The following is a 23,910-nucleotide window of genomic DNA, read 5'->3' on the forward strand; positions in this document are numbered from 1 at the left end:
ATCTAAAGTTAAACTTAATACTAAATTTGTTTATTTAATTTCTAGACGGAAAAAAAAACACACTCATGGCTTTTCATACTGTTCAAAAATTCAAAAACTCGAGTTGTTACTGAGTGAATCAAAAATTCTCATATACAACATTATTAATTACAGCAATTAGAAGAATACTGTAATCAAAATTACTTTTAAAGCTATACATATTTTAAGTATTTTCTTATAAAACTACAAGCTACTTTATTATCTTTTATACTTCATTAAACGATCAAAAACAGAAAATAAAATATTTCCTTGGCGATCGATGTTGACAGGAAGATTAATGTCTATGTACTTAGAAAAGTTTCAATCATCACTAAAGCTTCATCATCTGCGTTTTATTATAATCATAGGCGTAAAACATGTAATATATTTATCTTAAAGATAGTAATCCTGAATCTTATAGAACATATTTGTACTATCTTTAAATAAAATAATGTTATAAAATTACTTATTTTTGAGTTTATTTAATTATTACTTGATAAAACAATAAAGTAAAGTGATCTTAATGTAAACTTTTTTTATTATTAAAAGTTTTAATACTAAATATTTTGAAAACAGTTGTTTAATAGACTTAAAACAAAACTTAAATGTTTTCTTCAAATAATTATAACTATTAGTTTTTTTTCAATGCATTTTTTATCATTCAGTTAGATTTTTTATTATTTGTAGATTGATGTTCAAAAAAAGAATGTTTAAAAGTTTCGTCTTGTGCGGTATAACTTTTTTAAATCATACATTTAATGCGCATAGTTAAAGTCGAAAGTTTGGTAGCATTTAGGTAATTTAAGTTTAGTAGGGTTTAGGTAACTTTTACTTAGTTTAATAAAATTTAAAATTAATAAAAATTAAATGCGCTGATATGAAATGCTGTACTTTATAATTTTCATAAACAATTTCAGTTCTATCCAACATGTGTTCCATTGGATTTGACTTACTAGTCATCGTATAAGTCAATGGCTGCTTGACCCCACTTATAGCCAACTGTGTGCAACTAGTTAGACCAAGTATACTTAAAAGTTCAATTAAATACATGGCAAATAACAGGATAACTGACATATTTACCTAGTAGTTACGTAGCTTAATGATTTTTGTCTTCACCTACCTTTATTATACATTAACCTGCTGCTTAAATACACACTTCCGGTTGGGTACGCACTTTTTAGTAGAAAGACGCTAGTTCAAATACAATTTGTTTTTTACTTTGAAATAAAAGCAGCAAACCTAAGTGTAGTAATATAAAAGTATTGTGTTATAATACAAATTATACTGTATTAAACTTATACAAATTTAAACTAAAGAAAACAGAAAAAAAATTACAAGTTTGATATCAAACCCAATATTTAAAAGAAAAAATATTACTGTTTATTTGAATAAACAGTTTAATTTAAATTAGCATACTCCATGATTAACACATAAATCTAAAACTTTTATAAAAATCTAAATTAAAATTTAGATAAACGAAAATAATGACCAGTGCAATTGACGTTTAAATATTTTATGATTAAAACATAAATGTAAAAAAATAAATTTTCATGAAACTAAAGAAAATTGCAATTTAAACTTATTTAGAGCTAAATTACTGTTAGTGTATTTGGGTTTATCAGACACTTTTTGTTGCTCGTAAGTTCTTTTTAAAATATTTTGATTTTTCTTTAAGCTAATTGTAGCTTTCCATAACTGTTTTCCCAGCAGCTACTTGCGTTTCTGCTAAAGACAGTTCTCCTTCTATAATGACAAAATTTTTGTAAACTTAATCAAGAATATTGGTAGCTTATAAACTTTGGCTACTTTGTCTACACAAACATTCATTGGCTCATCCTCATCTTACTTAATATTCTCATCTTCATTTACTGATCTTCAAAAAACGGGCACGAAACCATTTCCTCCTCAGAGTACCACACTATTTTATCCTTTACTGTTGTTTTTCTACCAAGACAAACAGTTAAGTAAGCAGGAGTAAATGTTATAAACCCTAAATTAGACTATTAAATAAATTTAAACTAATAAAAGGATAATCAATGTTTTTTAAAATGTATGTTTATTTAAAATTAATTGTCTATATAAATTTCAATAGTATTAAAAAAAATTGAACATAAGCATAAATACATACTTAAGACTTCTTAAGGCTTCAACGAATATGTTTTTTGTTATGGTATTTTTTTGGATTTTAGTGCTAGTCATATATAAACTTTAGTGGCTTTAAACATGCTTGTATTAAGCTTAATGTAAGTAATAAAGAACCAAAATTCTTAGGTACGCACTTTTGAGCTGTGTTTAAAGTGCGTACCGCAGCAGTTAAAGTAAACGAAATATTTTGGCCAAATAAAAAGTTTGTCATCCATCGGTAAGTAATATAAATTTTAGCAACTAAAAGTAATCACTTTTCTTATGAAACTTGTTAAGTTTAAAGCATTTTGAGGTTGATAGAGCAAGTACAGTGCTTATTCACTTATCTGGACAGTAGAAAATTTTTGTATGATACAAGTATTTAAGATTTAATACTGAAAGAAGATTTTAAGTGATTCACAAAGTTCTACAACTTTGTCCATTATTAAGACGTAATAATACTATTAAAGATTACATTCTATTTTTGTTCAAAGTTAGTTTCGTTATCAAAAATCTTTGCATGTAAAGTAAGTCAGTTTAAAAACTTTTAAAGCATAACTTTTAGTTTTTTATTTTAAAGTTTTTTTAAAGGTAATGAAATTATTAACTGTTTCAGCCAGAAGCCACACCAGAAAAAGTTTCAAAATTTTTTAAATTCCGTGACTTTTCTGCTGAAAACGTGGAAAAACAAACGTCTATTTTTTCTTAATTTAGTACAACTTCCAATAAAAACTAGTTTGTTAGGAGTGATATATTTCCTTTAAGTTGACTTCAAACTTAGTCAAAATTTTTCGTTTTTCTTTACGTCTGTTTTTTTTCTTTGTTTAAAAAGATTTTTTTCATTAAGAGATAGTTTTATATTATTTTTGTTTTCAAAGATAAACTTAATTTATATTCTTGTTTAAATGCAGTAGTTAAATTATTATATGAAAAAATTGTTTTTTGTACTTATCCGGACATGTTAACAGAAAAATCTTACCCAACGTGTCCGGATAAGTGAATAAGCACTGTAAAACTACAACATTTTGTAACAAAGCATTGTTCCCAGATCCCATAAAAGCATGTGAAAGTTAAGTTAAGTATATAGACTAAAAAAAATAATTATGAAATAATAAAAAATATATACAGCTTAAAAGGATCGAAAGCTGCAAACAAATCTTGAATATTTTTATTTTATTTAGGTGATTGATAATGACAGCTTTGAAAACTCGAATTTAAACGTTGCAATATTAGAACCAATTGGTCAACAAAAAAACATTAATCTATATTAAACAAATTTTTCACACATACAGTTTTTATTTCATATTTTTGAATGTTTTTAATAATTTGTGAACAAAATACAAAGTATAAAAATAAGTAATTACATTACAAAAAAAAACACAACGTGTACAAATTTGAAAATGAAGTCACAAAAAACAGAAGATTTTATAATTTAATTATTGTTAGAAATAAAATATCAAAACGACAAAAACACCATTAAAGTATAAAAAAAATTAAAGTTCAGCAAAACACATAATAGTCAGAAAGCATTTAAAATAAACGAAAATAAGTCAGGTGGAACATTCTAAGGAACAAACGAAGTTTTTTAAAAAATGATGTACAATATATTATCACGAAAAGTATAAAAATACTAAAATGAAGGAGAATAAACATATTTCAAGGTTGCTACTTTTTCTTAAAAAAAACTATTGTAGGCCAGACATGATAGATTGAAAATTATTACGTTTAAAATTGCTTTAAATTAACAAAGTATTAGCTGACCTTATAACAAAATATGAACAAAAAATATTTGAAACTATAATAAATCACTAATTTTTGCTTGACTTAAATAAAAAGAACAAGTAAAGCTAAACTTCACATGAAAGTAAATTCAAACTAGCTTACGTTGGCCTTAGGGAGTGGCAACCTTAATAACTTAAAATGTAATACTGTTTTTAAAATTAAAACAGTAGTTAACACATTAACTAAAACATAGCGTAAGATAACTTGTAAAGATTTAACTTTTTTCTAAAATATTTTATAAAAAACAGAAACAGGGGTAAATATTTAACAAAAAACGATTATTTTTTAAAATAGTTGTCACAAAACTACTTTTTCTTCAGTTTACAAAAACTGATAAACGAGTGTTTTCTATAAAAAACTAAGGCAGTAAAAAGTTAAAAGCAAATATTTTGATAACTTAACAAAATTTCACAACAGTCTTTACTATGAAAAACTTTAAAACGAGATAAATTATTGCTTTAAATTTAATAAAAACAATTCTTAATCTTAATCTACAGTTCTGATTACCAAGCTTGATTCGCAACTTATTTCTGCAAACTCTTCAATTAAATTCTCTGTGCATGATTTCTCGGTAGTCGAACATCAGAAGGTCGGTGAACATCAGCATTATCTCCACTTTCGTTCCCTGTGTATGTCGTATTTGGTGATAAACTAAAGTCGTAAGTGAAAAAAGTAACTTATTCTTTTTTACTTTATACATTAATTCCATAGGATAAGTTAGATACAAAAGTATAGCATTACTATTAAAATAAACTAAAAATAGTTTACTTGTCACTTAAAAAAATCTTGGTATAAAAAAATAAGCCTATTAATATTTTCAATAGTTAAAACAAAGTACCTATACTTCATAAGCAAGGTTTAAAATGACTTTAAATTTTTTTATTCCTTACAACAAAACGCTTTACATTAAGAATACAGCTTATAACATGGCGTCTATTTAACTTTTAACTAGTGATGTACCGGACTCACTATCCGGGTCCGGCCGGATATTGCCATTTTTGTCTGATATCCGGATCCGGCCGGACTCTAATTTGAAAAAAAAGTCCGGGTCCGGTTCCGGCCGGATTCTAATTTGAAAAAAAAGTCCGGATCCGGTTCCGGCCGGATTCTAATTTGAAAAAAAAGTCCGGATCCGGGTCCGGCCGGATCCTAACAGAGATCCGGCCGGACCCGGATCTAGTTAGTAAAAAAAGCATACTGAAAGGTATTTTTTCAAAAACAAACCCTGTGTAAATTAATAAGAGTCATTTTCGTCAGTTAAAATTAAACACCTACCGTGATTGGCTCATTTTGTACACGTGACTAATTTACATTTGTTTACATTTAAACTATGAAATAAACATTTCAGAAATGCAACTCTTTACATATGTTGTAAAACTGAAAACTTTTGAATGAATACTTGCATTATTTATTGTTTAAAGTTGAGCTCAGTGAATATTTAGAGTTAATACGGTTGAATGTATGAGCCAATGAGAATCATATGACGAAATGTTTCAAACTAAATACTGATGCAACAAAACATCAGAACATGACAGGCAGTTTTTATGTAAGCAGTTAGTTAGTTTGGTGTGCAGCTTGAAGCAACAAAATATCTTGAACTTTTTTGTTAATGCTTATTGTAAGTAGTGTTTTGTTTTAAAAGTGAATATTTCAACTGGTGTTTAATTGTTGACATATTTAAGCCAGGTTTATAGTTTAATAGTTTATTAAATTTTTTACAGTTTCTTCTTTACTAAATTTTTTTTTAATTTTTAGTTTATTGTTTTAAGTCTATTGATATAGATTTAAATAGCTTCCAGTTTTTAAAGTGTTACCAAAGTAATTAAAAATTTTGTATATGCTAGTATTTATTGTTGTGTTTTGTATAAAAGATTCATCACTCAAAACTGTCGTGTCTGATTATAGAAAGTAGTCTCAGTTAGAATTTAGTATTTGTTAGATATTAACTAAATAAGGTAAGATTTAATTATGATGGGTAGTACTAATAAGTTAAGTGTACCACAATCAGTCCACAACTTTACTACCAAATTGTCAACCTTTGCAAGCTGTTCTACTGATTATTAGATTAAAGTAATTTTTTCAGTTCTTAAAGACCTCATTCTGACTCAGGCTTGTTTATACTCACTCTAGCTAGTTTTATTGACTTAAACAGTGGCAACCCTGCTAGTTTGAAAATTTTTGGGAACTTTAGAAAATCTTGGACTGCCTTAGTCTAGTTTAGTTTTTTATAAAAACTCAGGCTAGTTTTCTTTTAAATTTTGAATGAGTTTGAGCTGATCCAGTTTTCTATATTTGTTAATTTTCTAGTGTATTTTGTTCAAAAACTTGATTTCAGATTTTTAATTGTAAATAACACCTAAATTTGTAAACCTTGTGGCTAGCTGTTTTACTTATTATTAGATTAAAGTTCTTTTTTTCAGTTTTTAAAAACCTCATTCTGACTCAGGCTAGTTTATACTAATGATGTAGCGGACTCACTATCCGGGTCCGGCCGGATATTGCCATTTTTGTCTGATATCCGGATCCGGCCGGATTCTAATTTGAAAAAAAAGTCCGGATCCGGCCGGATTCTAATTTGAAAAAAAAGTCCGGGTCCGGTTCCGGCCGGATTCTAATTTGAAAAAAAAAGTCCGGGTCCGGTTCCGGCCGGATTCTAACTTGAAAAAAAAGTCCGGATCCGGGTCCGGCCGGACCCGAAATTGTGGGTCCGGTACATCACTACTTTTAACACAAGCAATAACAAAAGCCTAACTTGATTTGATAAGTTTATTTCATATGTACTTTTAGTTTAATCAAAGCAAAATCATCTTCCGTAGGATATACGCCAAAAGAAATTGCAAAAACCAAACAATCTAACCGTCAACTTCCATTCTGACCACAGGCTGCATGTCCCCCTGACCAGCGTGCTGCTGATTTCTGCCGATAGATGTCACTGTTGTCGGTTTGTACTCCTGCCTGTTAAAAAGTCGCGGGAGAACGGTCAGGGTGCACGCTCTCACGCCACCAAGTGCTGCCGGAAGGCAGAAAGTTTTGGACCACACGTCCTCGGTCGGGTCGTAACATTGGACGATGTCCACCATGCATCTGTTGTTCCATGAGTAGCCGCCTTTGAAATTTGTTGCAATTGCACTATAACTGACTTTTAACAGTTTTTTGTTAAACTTAAAAAGTGTATTTTATATAAGTAACTGGTTATGATTTATATGCACCATTTTTTCAACATAAAAACTGAAAGAAAGTTGCAACTTTGTAAAACCAATTTTAAAAGAATTTGAAATACTTTTAAAAATAAATTAAGAGTACTTTTTTTTTTGTTTTTTAAAAGTTGTTTCAAGTTAGAAAAAAATTGCGGTTAAAAATGTTTTTGATTGGCGGACTGGATCGTAGATTGCCTACCATTATACTCTAATAAATGATTGTTTTAAACTTGATGGCGCATCTAGAATTTTTAACAAAAATCATGAACTGTGTTTTTAGCTAAAAATGAAATATATACTGAAAAAAAACTTTTTAAAAAAGTACTGATTTAACTGTTGATATTTATATCTGTTTTTATTTATATTGAAGATGTTGATCAGAAAAATTTTGTTGCTTGTTTTTGTTTTTTTAGTACAGATTATTTTGAAAATATTTATTAACCTTATAAATATTTTTCGTAAGCTTATCTTTGCAATAAGTAAAATTATAGTGTAATCGAAAAAAATCTTTACATTTGCAAACAACTGTCTAATTTCCGAAATAAGCTAACAGTTGTCGATCTAACAAAAGCGAACTAAAATGCAAATAATTTCAACAACTTATTTTTAACAAATAATAATACTTGATTTCATTAACTTCAGTTAAGCATTTGCTAAAACAAATATAGGTAAATTCACGAACCAGTGACATATATTTTATTGTTAAAAACGGCAACTCCGACATCAGACTGTCCAGTCAACATCGGAGCAACTGAAGTCCACTGGTCAGTTGCAGTCAGGTAGAACTCACATTCCAACACGTCGTCATAATCTGTTGTTCCTGAAAAAAAAAAATCTTTGTTGTACACTAAAGTTGCATTTAAAAAAATTTAGTATTTCATACAAGAGTTTTTATTCATATAGAAAAAAATAAATTCATACCTACCTACTACACATTGTTAAAATTTTAGTTACAAAATTTTGTGGGTTTTATACTCGAATATTTCAATTATAGAATGCAAAAGTTTATATAATTTATTAAGACTTTTAGAGGGGTGTTTAGAAAACAGCCTTTTTCTTTTGAGAAGTTTTAATAATTACTTGAAACATAATTTAGAATTAGATTAATATTGTTATAGTTATGCTCAAATAGTTACTAGAAATATTAAGATAAGCTATTAATTTTAAATTAAGATTTTTTTTAGTTTTGAATTTAATGACAGAATAAATATTTAAATAAAAATACAGTAACTACTCTACTATTCAACAATGATAACATTTTCTTATTTGCATTACTAAGTTTTAATGTGTACAAATAAATTTACTATTAAATTAAACTTTCAAAATTTACAACACACAAATTCAATATACTGTCAAATTTACATTGAATTTTATCGTAAAAGCTTGCAAAAAGTAAAACTACTGTTGTACATATCAAATTAATTATAAGATTACTCAACTAGAGATTTGAGTTCTCACAAACGCTAAATATAACAAATTCACTTAGAACTTTTAAACTAAAAATAATAAGTTGCCCAATACTTTATAAATATATCTAATGAATATATAGCATCAAACCTTTGAAATGATTGCCACCAATAACATAAAGTCTATCTGCAACTGTAGTCATGCAATGGAGGCCTCTAACAGTAGACATCGGTTGTCTACAAACATATATCTAATGTTAGAAAATTACATAAAGTTTTTGTGTGCTTTGAATTTTTAAAACAGTGTTTCTAATAAGTAATACTTTGCCGTTAAAAAACTGACATTGGTAATAAAGTTATCTTGTTAGTTAAACAAGTTCTAAGTTCTTAATTATATGTATTTTAAAGATTTAACTATTGATGCAAACGTATTAAAACTAGATTTTTCTTTAAAAATTTTAAAACTGTAAACTCAAAAATAATAACTTTACGATACAACTTTTTTAAGTCCCATAAAGTTTTATACTATTAGTTAAAATACAAGTTTTAACTTTATTTGAATTCTCAGACAAAATTAAGTAATACGTATATATATTTTTTGAAATTTTATGTAAAACTTTTTGCTAAAAAACAACTTAACTGCAATAAAAATTAATTTCATAGTAAAAAATTATATTGTAAAGTTATGAAAGATGCTTTATGGCTTAATAAAATTTTTGTATGAATAATTAATCACTTGAAGACAATTTGTGAAAAGATAAAGAAATAACTCATTTAGACGTCGCGTAATAAAATTAAAATTTGTTTACTTATTGACTAACTTATTGGCCCATTTGTTTGTCTCAGGGTCATAACAAAGTAATTTTTTTTGAAACGAATCATGTGTTATACCACCAGATATGTACATTTTGCCATCAAAAACAGTTCCTGTTAATGTATATCTTTATAGGTTTGTATTTTTTTAATTCAGCAATAAAAAAGTTGGACAAAACAAATGTACAAGTAGCATTAATAAAATAAATAATATTAATTTACACTGTACAATACTAGAATTTACTTATAATTTAAAAAAAGTTATTTAATTTTTGTTAAAATTAATTAAGTACTTGATCAAAAAACTTTTAAACCTGAATTTTATTACCAGTTTACTTTGTTTAGATTAAAATCTAAATTAAAACTTTGAAAATATTTACTAAAAAAAATCAAAAAAAAAAAAACTTGAAGAGATGGTTTTTTAAAACGAACAAACTAAACATATATTAATCTATAAAAAAGTAGCTTTTATCAATAAATGTTATAAAAGAGTTTATTTATATTAGCAAAACATACCAGCATGTCCATAATGTGGTTCAGACATCTTTTCAACGAACGACCATTCATTAACCATGGGGTTGTAACACTCCACAGTTGCAAGTTCACCAGCAGCATTTCTACCACCCACCGCGTACAAGTTGCCGTTGATCGCACTGTTAAACGTTTATTATGAGAATAGCGGATAACAAATTGAATATGTTTTATTAGATCTGTTGTAAACTAACAAAATCATAAATATTAAACTTGGTTTACAGCATTTCCTTTCAAGTAGTAAACCGCCAAAATATTTTATACTTTCGGTAATAAGTTCATTAATTATTTTTAAGTTACAGTTATTTTTAATTAAGATGAAAACTTAAACGATTTTAACAAGTTTTATGACCATAACTGATATTTATTTAAATATAACTTAAACCGTACAAACATATTTTTTATATATATAAGTACGCTCATGTTATTTATTGTAATTCACAACCAATTTATCTGATGAAAATGTGAAATAATGATTATTGTGAATTTTATGAGTAAGAAATATATATTGGAAAGGTCTTAGAGTTAAATATTTTAAAAATGTTCTTGGTAAAAAAGGAAAGCTCACATTCAACCTTGAAGCTGTTTGAAACTAATTTTAAATTTTGTTATTAGACTTGACAACACCCTATTTTATATAAAAGACACCTATTAATTTATTTAGAAGAATACACTAATTACAAAAATATAATTAATATAAAATAAAATGTACGAAGTTATACCTAAAATAAGTTATGGCTGTATAAGTATTTACCTAGCTTTCATTATGTTTTCTTGTACAGATTTTATCATTCTTTTAATTAGTTTTGAATAAACTCAACAAAGAAAGATATATTTATTTATGATAAAATCTTGCTGAATTGAATCTACAATGCCTGTGATTAAATGCCCTCTTGAGTGTTGCACATATGAAACACCAGACGTTGATGCTTCTGTAGCTGCTTCTTTACTTATCATTCACAACAACGTTCACATTAATGCAAATTCTTCAAAACCAAAGCCTCCAAAAATGGACCGTCCTCGAATAGGGAGAGACTGCAATGAAGAGGGTTGGAACATATTTTTGCAAAAGTGGACTATTTTTAAAGATAGTATGGAAATGACAGAAGTAGAAAAGCATCGTCAACTGTACCAGTGCTGTGAGGAAGATCTAGGCGATGCTATTTTGAAGGGACATAATGATGTAGTAAATTTAAGTGAGCAAGAGCTTTTAAGGATGATCAAGCAGCTTGCAGTTATTCCTGTTTCAGTTGTTGTACGACGATCAGACTTTCTTAGTACAAGACAGGATTTGACTGAAAACACGAGATCATTTGCTGCCCGTTTAAAGGGAAAAGCTAGTACATGCTCGTACTCATGTAAATGCCCAAAGGATGGCTGTAACCAAATAATAGATTTCACAGACATTATCCTTAAAGATGTCATGGTAACCGGTTTAGCTGATGAGGATATACGCAAAGAGGTGTTAGGATGGGGTAGTTTAGACGAGAAAGATGTCAATGAGACAATTGGTTTTATTGAAGCAAAAGAGATGGCACGTGATGCAATGACACAACCTGCTGTTACTCCCTCAGTTTCCTCGTACAAATCCTTTAGGAAAATTACAAAACGACCAAGTGGTAAAATAACTTGTAATATATGTAGTAAAACATCTACAAAATTTATTTGGAGCAAGAAAAATAACAAGTATATTGAGTGTTCTACATGTAAGCAATGCTGGATTAAATCCAGGAAAAAAGTTTATCATGGTGACAACAATTGTGCAGATGAGACGAATGCACTTCTAGTTGGTGGATCATATACACAAAATTTTGATGAGTCAGTTAATGTTAATGATAGTGTAGTAAAACTTGATCATTACGTCTTTGATTGTTTGAATGGATGGAAAACATCAGTGTCACTGAAACATCCAACAATTCAATTAAAAGCTTCTATTGATGAACAAGCATACACTCAGATGAATATAAAATGCCCTAGACAAAATTATTGCAAAATTAAGGTTGTCACAGATACGGGTGCTCAGTCATGCTTATGGGACCTTAATAGTTACCTCAAACATGGTTTTAAGAAGTCAAGTCTTATACCAGTTAAAAGGAAAATGTTAGCGGCCAACAGAGAACAGATCAAAATAACTGGTGCTATATTTATGGAATTAATGGCTAAAGATGTACAAGGTAAAGTTCATGTTGCAAAAGAAATGGTATATATAAGCCCATGTACTGACAGGTTTTTCCTTTCAAGAAATGCCTGCATAACACTTGGCATAATAAATCATGATTTTCCTCGTATTGGTGCGACCATTGAATCCTGCACTGTCCATGAAGAACTGCAAACTTGTGACTGTATACCTAGAACTCCTCCCCCTGATAGGCCAAAGGAGTTGCCATTTGCTTGCATTCCTGCAAACAATCAAAAGATGAGAGAATGGCTTTTAGAAAGGTACGCATCATCTACATTTAATAAATGTACTCACCAATTGCTTCCAGAAATGACAGGTCCACCTTTGAAAATTCATATTGACCCAGATGCCATTCCAAAAGCAATATCAACTGCTTCCCCAATTCCAAAACATTGGGAAAATGAAGTAAAAGATACTTTGGATAGGGATACTCGATTAGGTGTGCTTGGTAAGACTCCAGTTGGTGTTCCGTCTACTTGGGTACATCGTATGGTTGTGGTTGCTAAAGCTGATGGTAGCTGTAGGAGAGTTGTTGACCTTTCACCTTTAAATAAGTATTGTGTACGAGAAACACATCATGTAAAGCAGTGCTTCTGAAATGGGGTTCCGCGGAACCCTAGGGTTCCGCGACGCCTCTCAGGGGTTCCGCGAAGCCTTTCGAAATTTAAAAAAGAACATTTATTCAATTAAACATTTTATGTAGAATTAAAATTAGGGGTTCCGCGGAAAAATTGAATTTTGGAAAGGGGTTCCGCCACTAGAAAAAGGTTCAGAAGCACTGATGTAAAGCCTCCATTCATTCAAGTATGTGAAATTCCTGCAAACACCTGGAAAAGTGTGACCGATGCATGGAATGGGTTTCATTCAGTACCACTTCGTCCAGAAGATCATCATCTCACAACATTTCTCACTCCATGGGGGAGGTACTACTACAAAGTAGCACCACAAGGTTATTTGGCAAGTGGAGATGCATATACGCGCAGGTATGATGAAATCATAATAGACATACCTAGAAAGACAAAATGCGTTGATGACACTGTTTTATGGGATGAGAAGTTGGCTGATCATTGGTGGCGTATGATTGACTATTTAGATTTAATGGGAAAAAATGGAGTTGTACTCAATCCTGAAAAGTTTCAATTTGCACAAAAAGAAATAGATTTTGCTGGCTTTACTATTACGAAATCTGAAATTAAGCCACAAGAAAAGTTCATAAATGCTATTAGAGATTTTCCTATACCAAAGTCAATAACAGATGTGCGATCATGGTTTGGTTTAGTGCACCAAGTTTCACACTACAACCAATTGACTTCTTTGATGATTGTGTTTAAGCCATTATTAAGTCCAAAAACTAAATTTTACTGGAATGATGGGCTAGATGATACATTCTACAAATCAAGAGAAGCTATAGTTGCAGCCATAACAAAGGGAATACAAATTTTTGATTTGGGAAAGCCCACTTGTATACAGCCAGACTGGTCTACAACTGGTATTGGTTACTTTTTGTCGCAGAAACATTGCTCTTGTAAGTCTGCTGTGCCAGGATGTTGTCAAACCGGATGGCGTATTGTTTTAGCAGGCTCTCGCTTTCTTAGACCTTCTGAATCACGTTATGCTGCGGTAGAGGGAGAAAGCCTTGCAATTGTATGGGCACTTGAGCAATCACGGTATTTCACACAAGGATGTGATAATTTGTTGGTTCTGACTGATCATAAACCACTGGTTAAATTATTTGGAGACAGAACACTTGATGAAATTGCAAACCCCCGCCTTTTCCGGTTAAAGCAGAGAAGTCTTTTATGGCGATTCAAGATTCTACATAAACCTGGTAAACTACACCTTGCTCCAGATGCAATGTCACGTCATCCAGTGGTAACCGTACATAAAACAAAAGATGAAGTTTAGATAAGTGCTTCTGAAATTTTAGCTGGAATACGTTTGCCAGACAGTGAGTGTATCATTGCAAGTAATCAAGTAGGTGACAATTTTCAAGCTGTGACTTTTGACCGAGTTAAAGAAGAAACTTTAAAAGATAAACAAATGATGAAGCTTATTCATTATGTTCAAGCTGGTTTTCCAGAGACCAAATACCACCTACCATTAGAATTGCATGATTTTTGGATAGTTCGCTATTCTTTGTTTATGATGGATGGGGTCATTATGTGTGGTGATCGTAAACGAGAACTTGATCATAATAAGCTTCTATCACCTAGCAGTATACTTCAGGATGATGTGTATAGAATTGTTATTCCTCCATCATTAAGAAAAGAGGTTTTAAGAGTGTTGCATTCTGCTCATCAAGGAGTCACTGCAATGAACGAGCGAGCAAAATCGATTGTTTATTGGCCGGGAATAACAAATGACATTCAAGGCTGTCGGGAAAATTGCAATAGTTGCAACTTAATTGCACCAAGCAATCCTCGCCTACCTCCAATTGAACCATTGATTCCAAAGGTTCCTTTTGAGTCAATTGTTTGTGATTATTTTCAGTTCAAAGGTTGGTATTATTTTGTAGCTGCCGACAGACTTTCAGGATGGACAGAACAACAAAGAATCAAATTGGGTACAAATGATTCTGGTTCAAAAGGGCTGTGTAAAGCTTTGCGTCGTATTTTTGTGACTTTTGGTGTTCCAGTTGAAATATCTTCTGATGGAGGTCCAGAGTTTTCTGCAAAAGTTACCAAAGATTTTCTGAAACGATGGGGTATACACCATCGTATGTCATCTGCATATCATCCAGTGTCAAACGGTAGGGCGGAATTAGCAGTAAAGGCTTCTAAGCGATTGTTAATGGAGAATGTTGGTTCAAATGGTGAACTAAATAATGACAAAATGGTACAAGCTTTACTTACGCAGAGAAACACGCCTGATCCAGGATGCAAACTATCACCTGCACAGATCCTTCTTGGAAGAAATTTAAAGGACTCCTTGCCTTACCTCAGGAAGAGTATTATGGCTTACAATAACCCGCAGATCTTAAACATTTGGCGTAACGCATGGAGTAAAAAGGAAGAAGCTCTTAGGTCTCGTTATGTTAAGTCTCTCGAGAATTTAAGTGAGCACACAAGATTGTTGCCACCATTGAATTGCGGTGATCATGTCATGATACAGAATCAAGCAGGTAACTTCCCTAACAAGTGGGGGAAAAGTGGTGTAATAGTAGAACTAAAAGACTATCATCAGTATGTTGTCAAGATTGATGGATCAGGTCGCTTAACTGTACGAAATCGAAAGTTTTTAAGAAAATTTAATCCTCCTGTTTGCAAATCTCAAAATAGTATCCCTTATCTTAGAAAAGCAAACATACCAACGCAGAAGTTGGTTTTTTCTGGCAACTATGAGAGAAATGATTCCAAGGAAAGTTTTGATTGTGTGCGCTCCCATAAAGGAATACGTTTCAAAGCTGGAGATAACTTTGACAAAATTTGCAAAGCGAAACCAGCTACCTTCCTTTCACCTGAGGACTCAAATTGCACTGATGAAAGCCAATCCTCTACAAATCAGAAAAATGGTGTATTGTCTCGTTTGGACCCTAATGATAAATCTAGGATATTTGAAAGAAATTTTAATGACGATGGAGTATTTCCAGAAAATGAACTGCGTCGTTCCGGTCGTGTAAGAACCCGGAGAAAGATTTATGATGCCGAAAGCGGTACATACAAACCTGTTTAAACTGTTGTTAAAATTAATGTTTTTGTACAAATTGTAACTATGTTTATTGTAACATTTTAGTGATTTACGTTCGTTTTGAGTGTTGTTTCGTTGATGTTAGCACAGAAAACTGTATTTAAGTTTGCAATTTTGTAAATAATTTGTTTTGTTAGCTAGACGTGTCGTTTCATCTCCTTGGTGATAAAATCTGGGGGGAGATGTATAAGTATTTACCTAGCTTTCATTATGTTTTCTTGTACAGATTTTATCATTCTTTTAATTAGTTTTGAATAAACTCAACAAAGAAAGATATATTTATTTAATGGCAAACCTACTTTTAAAAATTAAATATAGGTAAAATATAGTAATGTGACTTTACTTTTACACTCGGTCATAAGTATAAAAAACTTAAAGTTAAAAAAAAATATTATGGTGGTCTAAATCAAAGTTAAATCAAAGAAAAGTTAAATTGCTAAAATAAAACTTAAAAGTTAGTTTAAGCAACTCTGTAAGTGTTTATACAAAAAGTGTTCTTTCTTAAGAAATATTTTAAACAATTGTTGTACATAAAGTTTTATGTTATTAATAAACTTGCAGACTTTTTTAGACGTTTTTCAATGTTAGTTTTTTTTTTCTAGCACTAAATAAGATCAAAATTATTAATAAAATATTTGTTGAAAATTACCTACTCTAATTGAAATAGTTTGGTTATGGTACTGGTTTTAAATGTAAAATTTGAACATAAGTCACTCATTTTAAAATTATTTAATAAAATAGTTGTATCTTTTCCAGCACTGTATTAAAAGTATATTTAACTACATTATTATTAATTTTTTATTGCAATTTAACTTTATATAAATTTGCTTTAAACATATATCAAGAAAAGATTTGCTTTTGTATTTAAATAATAAAGATGAATTTATAGTTTTGAGTTATGTTTATCTCTTGAAATATGATAAACTATGCAGACTCTTTATTTATTGAAAAAGTAAACATGGAACAAACCATAAAATTTATTTACCATTGAGATTTTTTGAACACAGGTGAACACAAATTAAAAAATTATATATATACATATAAATTTGAAAGTTGAAACTTAGTAAACAATACGAAAATTAGTTGTTTTTTTGTAATATATATATAATTAATTATAGATATGGTGAATTTAAAGTTTTAAAAATATGTATACAGCTAATAGTATGTTACTTGTTTATTTTTTCATAAACAAATAACTAATACTGTTTATCAATGTTAGACATTATTTCTAGAACTTAATAAGAGCAAAATTATTAATAAAATATTTGTTCAAAATTATGTATAATAGCGGTAAATTATTTTTTGTATCTACCTAGTTATTACAATTAACCAAGTCTATCCCTGATATTAGTCAAGTATTGATAAAAAATTGATTTGATTATTAATTACATGAATTAAAAAAACCACTTTTTATTTTTAAATCTATAACCGTGTCATTACAATTTTCTTTAAATTTTAAAAACATTTACAAAACATACAACTAAGAGTAAAGCTACAAAATAGCAAAGATAATGGTAAAATAAAAGTATATGCGTTTTAAAAAGTAAAAAAAGTTTAACTACAGTTGAAAAAACCTTGTTTCAATGTATTTTATTTTATAATACTATTTCTTTATAATAAAGGATCAACATAAAAAAAAACTAACGGTATAAAAAAAATCGACTTTACAAAACAGTACAAAAATCTATTAAGCAGTACAAAATAGTTATACTTAAAAATTGTTTGATAACTACTTTCTATTAAATTTAATAGACATAGTTTAACTTATATTCTGCGTCAACAAAAGTCTTAAAATAAAGGTTACATGATACTTTAAATTACGACAAATCAAATTCTCATAGAAATTTTTAAGGGGCCACATCTCAAAAATTAATAGAAAATTAATAAATAATAAGTAAGGTACTTGAAATAAATTAACTTTATATTAATTCTTCAAAATAGTGTTTATAGTCAATAAGGTTATGATAGTAAAAGAAATGATTTTTTTTTATAATTATAAAAAGATAAATTTCATATTCACTAAAAAGAGCTATATTAAAGTAGGTTTTTAAAATAGTTTTAGTCAAATACAACAAAAATTAATTTTAAATAACAAAAAATGTTCTTGTCGTTTTAATTATTAAGTTTATTAAAGTAATAAAAAAACTAAATAATAATCTACAATAATTCAGAACTGTTATAATTTAAAATGTCGGAACTTGAATTGTTGTGCACCCTTAAATAAGATATACACAAGGCAAAAATAAAACTAAAAAGTCTTATTAAAAGCCTCACTTCAAATAAAACTTTAAAAACTCCTTACACTTGTATATAAATATTTAAATGAAACTCATTAGGTTATTGCGTTAAATTGTAATAAAATGTAGGAACCGATGTTGTTTGTTAAAATTATACCATAAAAACTCTAACAATTTTAAAAATTTGACATGGAAATATAAACAAGGCTTACGCAAAATAAAATAATACAAGTCAATTAAAAAAAAAGTTTAAACAACCAAATAAAATTTTATTCTAATTGAACTTTTATCAAATACAAACAGTGAATTGCAATTTCGGCAATCAAATAACTTTTTTCTTAAATAACTTAAAATAGTGTCAGTAACTAAACTATATTTATGGAAGAAAAGTTATTTCATTATCTTAACCAAGTTTAAATTCGCTTATTTTGACAGAACTTTAAAAGATAGTATAACTAAGTACTTTTAGCAAAATAATAATGTAATTCTAGTTAAGTTTAAATGTCAATAAGATAAACAAAATAGTTATTAAAGTTTTAATACTACAACTTAGTAATAAAATATTTTTTAGTAGAATCGTATTTTACTGTAACCAGCTATACTTTCCAACCTTATTAAATATGGAATCCAAGTTAATAAAATTTAACTTTTATTAACTAGATCACTCTGCATCAATTAAAAATTTTTAACACACAAAAAATTAAAAAAAAAACTTAAAACAGTTCATCTTTAAAATTATTGAAACTTAACACTTGCAAAAAACTCACATAAATATATTATGCTTATTATTATAAGTCACAAAACTTAATACACCAGGGTTGCCAAATGTTTTTTGTAAATTTCTCCAAGGTTTTAAAAAACATGTTTTTAGTACGATTGTAGTATAAAATTAAACTTAAGGTAAAAAAAAACTGTATTAAATAGAACAACGAAATTGGAAAGATAGTGTAAAGTTACTTTAATTTTTTTCATGAAATTAATGATACAAAAATTGTTTTAACTTTATAGTAGATTTTTCGTGTTTAATCAAAATTTCGTAACTTTATATTTGAAAACAAATTGAAATTCAAGTTTTTTTTTCAAATCTCTCAAATTCCAGATTTTTCCAGTTTTTTTTTGACTAAATTGTCAAACTCCAGTTTTCCAGGTTTTTTGGCGACCCTGATATACTAATAGTAACTTTAATTTAATTTAATAGCTGCTTACAGTAAAAAAATGTATTAAAAAACTTAAGTATTTTAAAAGGGTTGATATATTAATAAATATCTAAACTTAATCAACTATTTTATAATACTTCACATTTAATAATTTAAACTAAGCATACTAGTATACTTTAGTGAGTAATTTTATACACACTAAATAAAAGTATAAAAAACCCTTAATATAATATTTATTTAGCATGTATATTAATGATAAATTATAATTACCATACTTAAAAGTCTACATACCATAAAAACTTGTACTGTAGCTTGTACTGAACTAAAAACATAACTAGTGATAATAACCTTAAATGGAAGAAAGTTCTTTTTTCTATGAGAGATGCAGCATTAGTCCACTTATTGTATCGAGGATCGTACCTGAAGACGGTGTCTACTGCAGTCTTGCCTTTCGTGTCATAGTTGCTCTGGCCACCGACTACAAACAAAAAATTTCCGATCACCGCTATACCATGCTGGTATCTGTGAACATATTAGTTTGATTTGACATTTTTATTTTAACAAAAGAAAGCTATCTTGTTATATTTACAAGTTATTTTTTTAAATGGTTTTTAAAAGCGAGAAAATAAAACAGACACTTTTGTTTATATTTATTTAAAAATAGATTCCACTTTGAAATCACACTTTAAATTATTTTTACAGTTAGTATTATTTTTTAAGCGTCGTTGCACTAACTAAAAAATACGATTTAAATATCCAGAAAGACTATTACATACCTTGAACCAATTTAGTATCAATATTTTTATAGATCACAGCAAAAAGTTAGATAAATGAATAAAAAATTCAGCTGACTCAAAATAAATATTTAAAATGCTACGCTCTTAGGTAGTATAAGCTGACTCAACTATTTTTAGTTGTTTGAGAAACAAGTTTCATTATATTATAAAAACAAAAATATTTATAAAAAGTTATTGTTAAATATAATTTATATTAGTATCCAAAACTTGATTTTAGTGATGTATATTTAAACCAAAAAATTTTAGTATATAAAAAAAAATAATAAGAAGTACAAATAACCACAATTCAAATAGATTTAATTGTCTTGAGTGACAAATTTTATATTTGACATTAAATTCATAAAAACTTTTAAATTGTAACTGAACTAAAAAAATTTCGATTCATTTAAGAAATATATCAAAACTAATATTCACCATATAAGTATTGCTGCACATTTCAATTTAACAATTTTTCGAACATATGCCAGCTCCTTTAAATTAATATGTGCTTAATCAATATTCTTTTAGACTAGAAATGAATTTCGTATTTAAAAATTAAATTTCACTTCGATTAAAATAACAAAGAGTTACAGAAATTGTGTTTTGCAACTTTTAATGAAAATATTTAACAAAAATATAAGTAAAAGCCTAAAGTTTTTTGTAGTGAACAATTAGTAAAATATTCTTTAATTATTAACTAGTGTTTTACACATAACTTTAGTATGATAAGATTTATCAAGAACTTTATTTTAAAAATGTTTAACCTAGCTCAGTTTATATATTATTTAATTTAAATTTAACAAAGGTATGGCATTGGATAACAGTATAGGGTAGGGGTGGGCAACGTACGGCCCGCGGGCCGGATCCGGCCCGCAGAGTGAAAAAGACCGGCCCCCAAACCTTTTTTAATTTTAAATGGAATCCGGCCCACAGACAAAATTGATCCGGCCCGCAAGTGGATGATCCGGCCCGCTAAGCATTTTCAAAATTTATATAAAATCCGGCCAAAAAATTTAAGTGTTACAAAACTTGTAGAAAACCTTCTTTGAACTATTTTATTAAACAAAACTGTAAGACTTTGACCCTGAAAACGTTTGTGAAAATGGCTTATTATTTTGTGGTGATAAAACACTATTTTGTTATAGTATCTTGTTCTGTTTCAAGTCAGTTGAAGTAATCCTTTCTCAAATTATCAAAAAGCAATTGTTTGCTGAACTAACTTTGATGATTTTACCTACCATAATGTTTTCATAAAATATAAATGTGTCAAAAATTGCTGTCTTTTCCAGATAATTGTTGAGTTGTTTTTTAAATGTTTAAAAAAGTGAAAAAAATATGCTTTTAAACATTGAAAATTTTTTAAAGTCAAACTGCTCAAATTTAAATTTTAGTCAAATGTTTTAAGTTGACACTACAATTTGCACTTTTTCTGCTATTGTTTTTTCATTAAGGACTTTTTGATTAATTATATGGTTAAATTTAGTGATGACCAATTGATGAAAATAGTTTCACTTGATAATAAGTTTGGTCGTCGTTTTGCAGACTTTCAACAATTAAGTGAAAAATTCGACATTACTTAATCACCGTCGACGTTTGACACCGAAATGTACTTAGTAATATTGTTAGAACTGTTGAACTTCAAAGTAGCAATACACAAAAAGAAAAGTTAAATATTGAAAAATTGAGATATTTTATGACTTACTTAACAAGTCAAAGTTTGTTAATTTAAAAAAGATGACACTGAAGTTATTTGTTCTGTTTGTGTCTACATATATTTGCAAACAAACATTCTTAATCATGTATATAAACAAAAGTAAGCTGCGTTCAAATAATACTGATACCAATCTGCAGTCATTACTGAGAATATCTACTTCAAATATACTTCCAGATTTTAAACAACTTGTTAAAAACTTTTATGATCCACAAATGTCTCATTGACTTCTTCTTAGTGTAATTATTCTTGCTAAATTCTTTAAACTTAACATTTTAAGTATAATGTGACAGTTTTATGTTTTAGTTTTTCGTTTAGTAATATTTTCATTAGTGAAATCGATCTTAATCTAAAGTCTATTAAATTAATATGTTTGTTATGTTTTAAATATATATTAATTTCTTTTTTGTTTTAATCTTTCGTTATTTTGTGTTAGTACTCTTATTAAATTATTTTAGGTGCATTGTTTGATAATAATATTTTAAAAGTACAAAGTCGTAAATTAATTTTAACTATTAGATATTTTGAAAGTAAAAGTCTTAACATTTTAAGCCAAAGTAATTCCTTATCTAGGCTTAACTGTTTTTCAAATAAGTTATTAAGAAAATTTGAAATCAAACATAAAATTTTCGTTGTTTTATAAGATTTTTAGATAGATTTTATGTATTATTGATCGAGCCAAAGTTTGTCAACTTCTAAAGATGACCATGAAACTAGTTGTGTTGTTCGATACTTCATACATTTGAAAATAAACATTTCCGACCATAAACATTAACAAGGATAAGCTAATTTCAAACCTAATCGGTGTTTCAGTAGACTTGAAGATTTTCCCAAACTGTCATGCAACTAGATTTAATCAACTCTAATACATAATACTTAAGTGTTTCATTAAGATCTTTTTATAGTAAAACTGTTTATTTATATTATATTTTTTGTTTTGTTTCTTTTATACATACACAAAAGTGTAATGAATCTTCTTTAGCTTAATTAAGTTAAAAAGTAGTAGTTTAATATTGTAATGTTTGTTAATTTTTAAAAAATATTATCAATATAAACTCGAGATAAGGATTGCCAAAATTAATTAATTTCGAATAGTTAGCAATTTTTTTATGTTTTAGCTTGAAATGTTAGGCTCGAGTAACTTTTGTAACCAAATTATCATTTTTTTAGGACTAACTAGTATTAGTTCGGTCCAAAGTTATGATATATACAGTATTATGGATACTAAACAAAGTTTAACAAAAAATTTCATAATTGAGAACCTTGGTAAATAGTATATGGATTCAAAATTCTGAAATACCCGATCAATCAGCATCTAGCCGGATCCAAATCTTTTTGAAATTAGCTACCTTTCGGATCCAGACCTTTGTCTAAAATTAGTTTTTAGCCGGATCCGGATAATATGTTTAAAATAGGATCCGGATCTAAAAAAGGATCAAGCTGAATCCGTATAATCACTAACTTGAAATGATCCGGCCCGCTGAGGACTATTTTTTTCTGGATCCGGCCCGTCATGTATTTACGTTGCCCACCCCTAGTATAGGGGGATCAAGGCAATTTTTTACAAAAATTATCATATTCAATTTATATGAAAACTTAAAGTACGAACGTTAAGTTATTCTTTTTCGATTTTTTTTTAAATTAATTTTGTATAATTTTTCCATTACAAACGTATGTTTTTATTGTCTGTTTTTTTTTATGAAATTTAAAATTTCAGCAAAATTGGATTTTTAATTCATTTTGAGCTACAAATTGGGATGAAAAGGGGAGGGGGGTCAATTGACTAGAAAAAATAATTAGCTGAATAGAAAATCAAACTAAGAGTTATACATAGTTGGATATAACTTTATTTCTTATTTAAAAAATAAATTTTGTCATTTTGATACTTGAAGTATATCAAAAGTTAAGTAAGTTTAAATCCAATCAATTTTTGTGATATTTGCTATATAAAAATAAGATTTTTAACTAAAAAGTCGCAATTTTTCTTCTTACAAGTTTACAGAACACAAAAAAAAAGAAACCTTAAAAACATATGTCTGTATTTGGCTGGTAGTTGTTTTCAGAAATGAAAAACAACTCCATATTTATTTTGTTAATCTAATTCAGTTTTAACTTAATGAACGATCTGTAAATATAATAATACGATAAAATGAGCTACATAACTCTACATCCCAGCAGCTCAGTTAATTCAATTATTATTGAATATCGTTCATGATAAATAACTCTTTATTTAGTTTGCTAAGTTTATTTAGTTTTAAATATTAAACAATTCGTAAAAATCATTAAAGATAA

General features: G+C 28.3%; 1 protein-coding gene across 1 annotated transcript in view; it reads right to left on the reverse strand.

The window, feature by feature from the left end:
* Positions 1–3,646: 3,646 nt before the first annotated feature.
* The window catches only part of LOC145835186 (kelch-like protein 9), a 28,264-nt gene continuing 8,000 nt past the window's right edge, over positions 3,647–23,910 (reverse strand). Inside the window, exons 7-13 of the mRNA XM_082942749.1 lie at positions 19,480–19,653; positions 9,857–9,993; positions 9,349–9,454; positions 8,679–8,764; positions 7,804–7,941; positions 6,782–7,030; positions 3,647–4,549 (exon numbers count right to left, since the gene is read on the reverse strand). Of these exons, the coding sequence (XP_082798875.1) occupies positions 4,470–4,549; positions 6,782–7,030; positions 7,804–7,941; positions 8,679–8,764; positions 9,349–9,454; positions 9,857–9,993; positions 19,480–19,653 (970 nt within the window). The 3' untranslated portion in view covers positions 3,647–4,469. The remainder of the gene's footprint in view (positions 4,550–6,781; positions 7,031–7,803; positions 7,942–8,678; positions 8,765–9,348; positions 9,455–9,856; positions 9,994–19,479; positions 19,654–23,910) is intronic.

This window comes from Thalia democratica, chromosome 4, assembly GCF_965202585.1.
Source record: "Thalia democratica chromosome 4, ktThaDemo2.hap1.1, whole genome shotgun sequence".
In the NCBI taxonomy this organism is placed as follows: Eukaryota; Metazoa; Chordata; class Thaliacea; order Salpida; family Salpidae; genus Thalia; species Thalia democratica.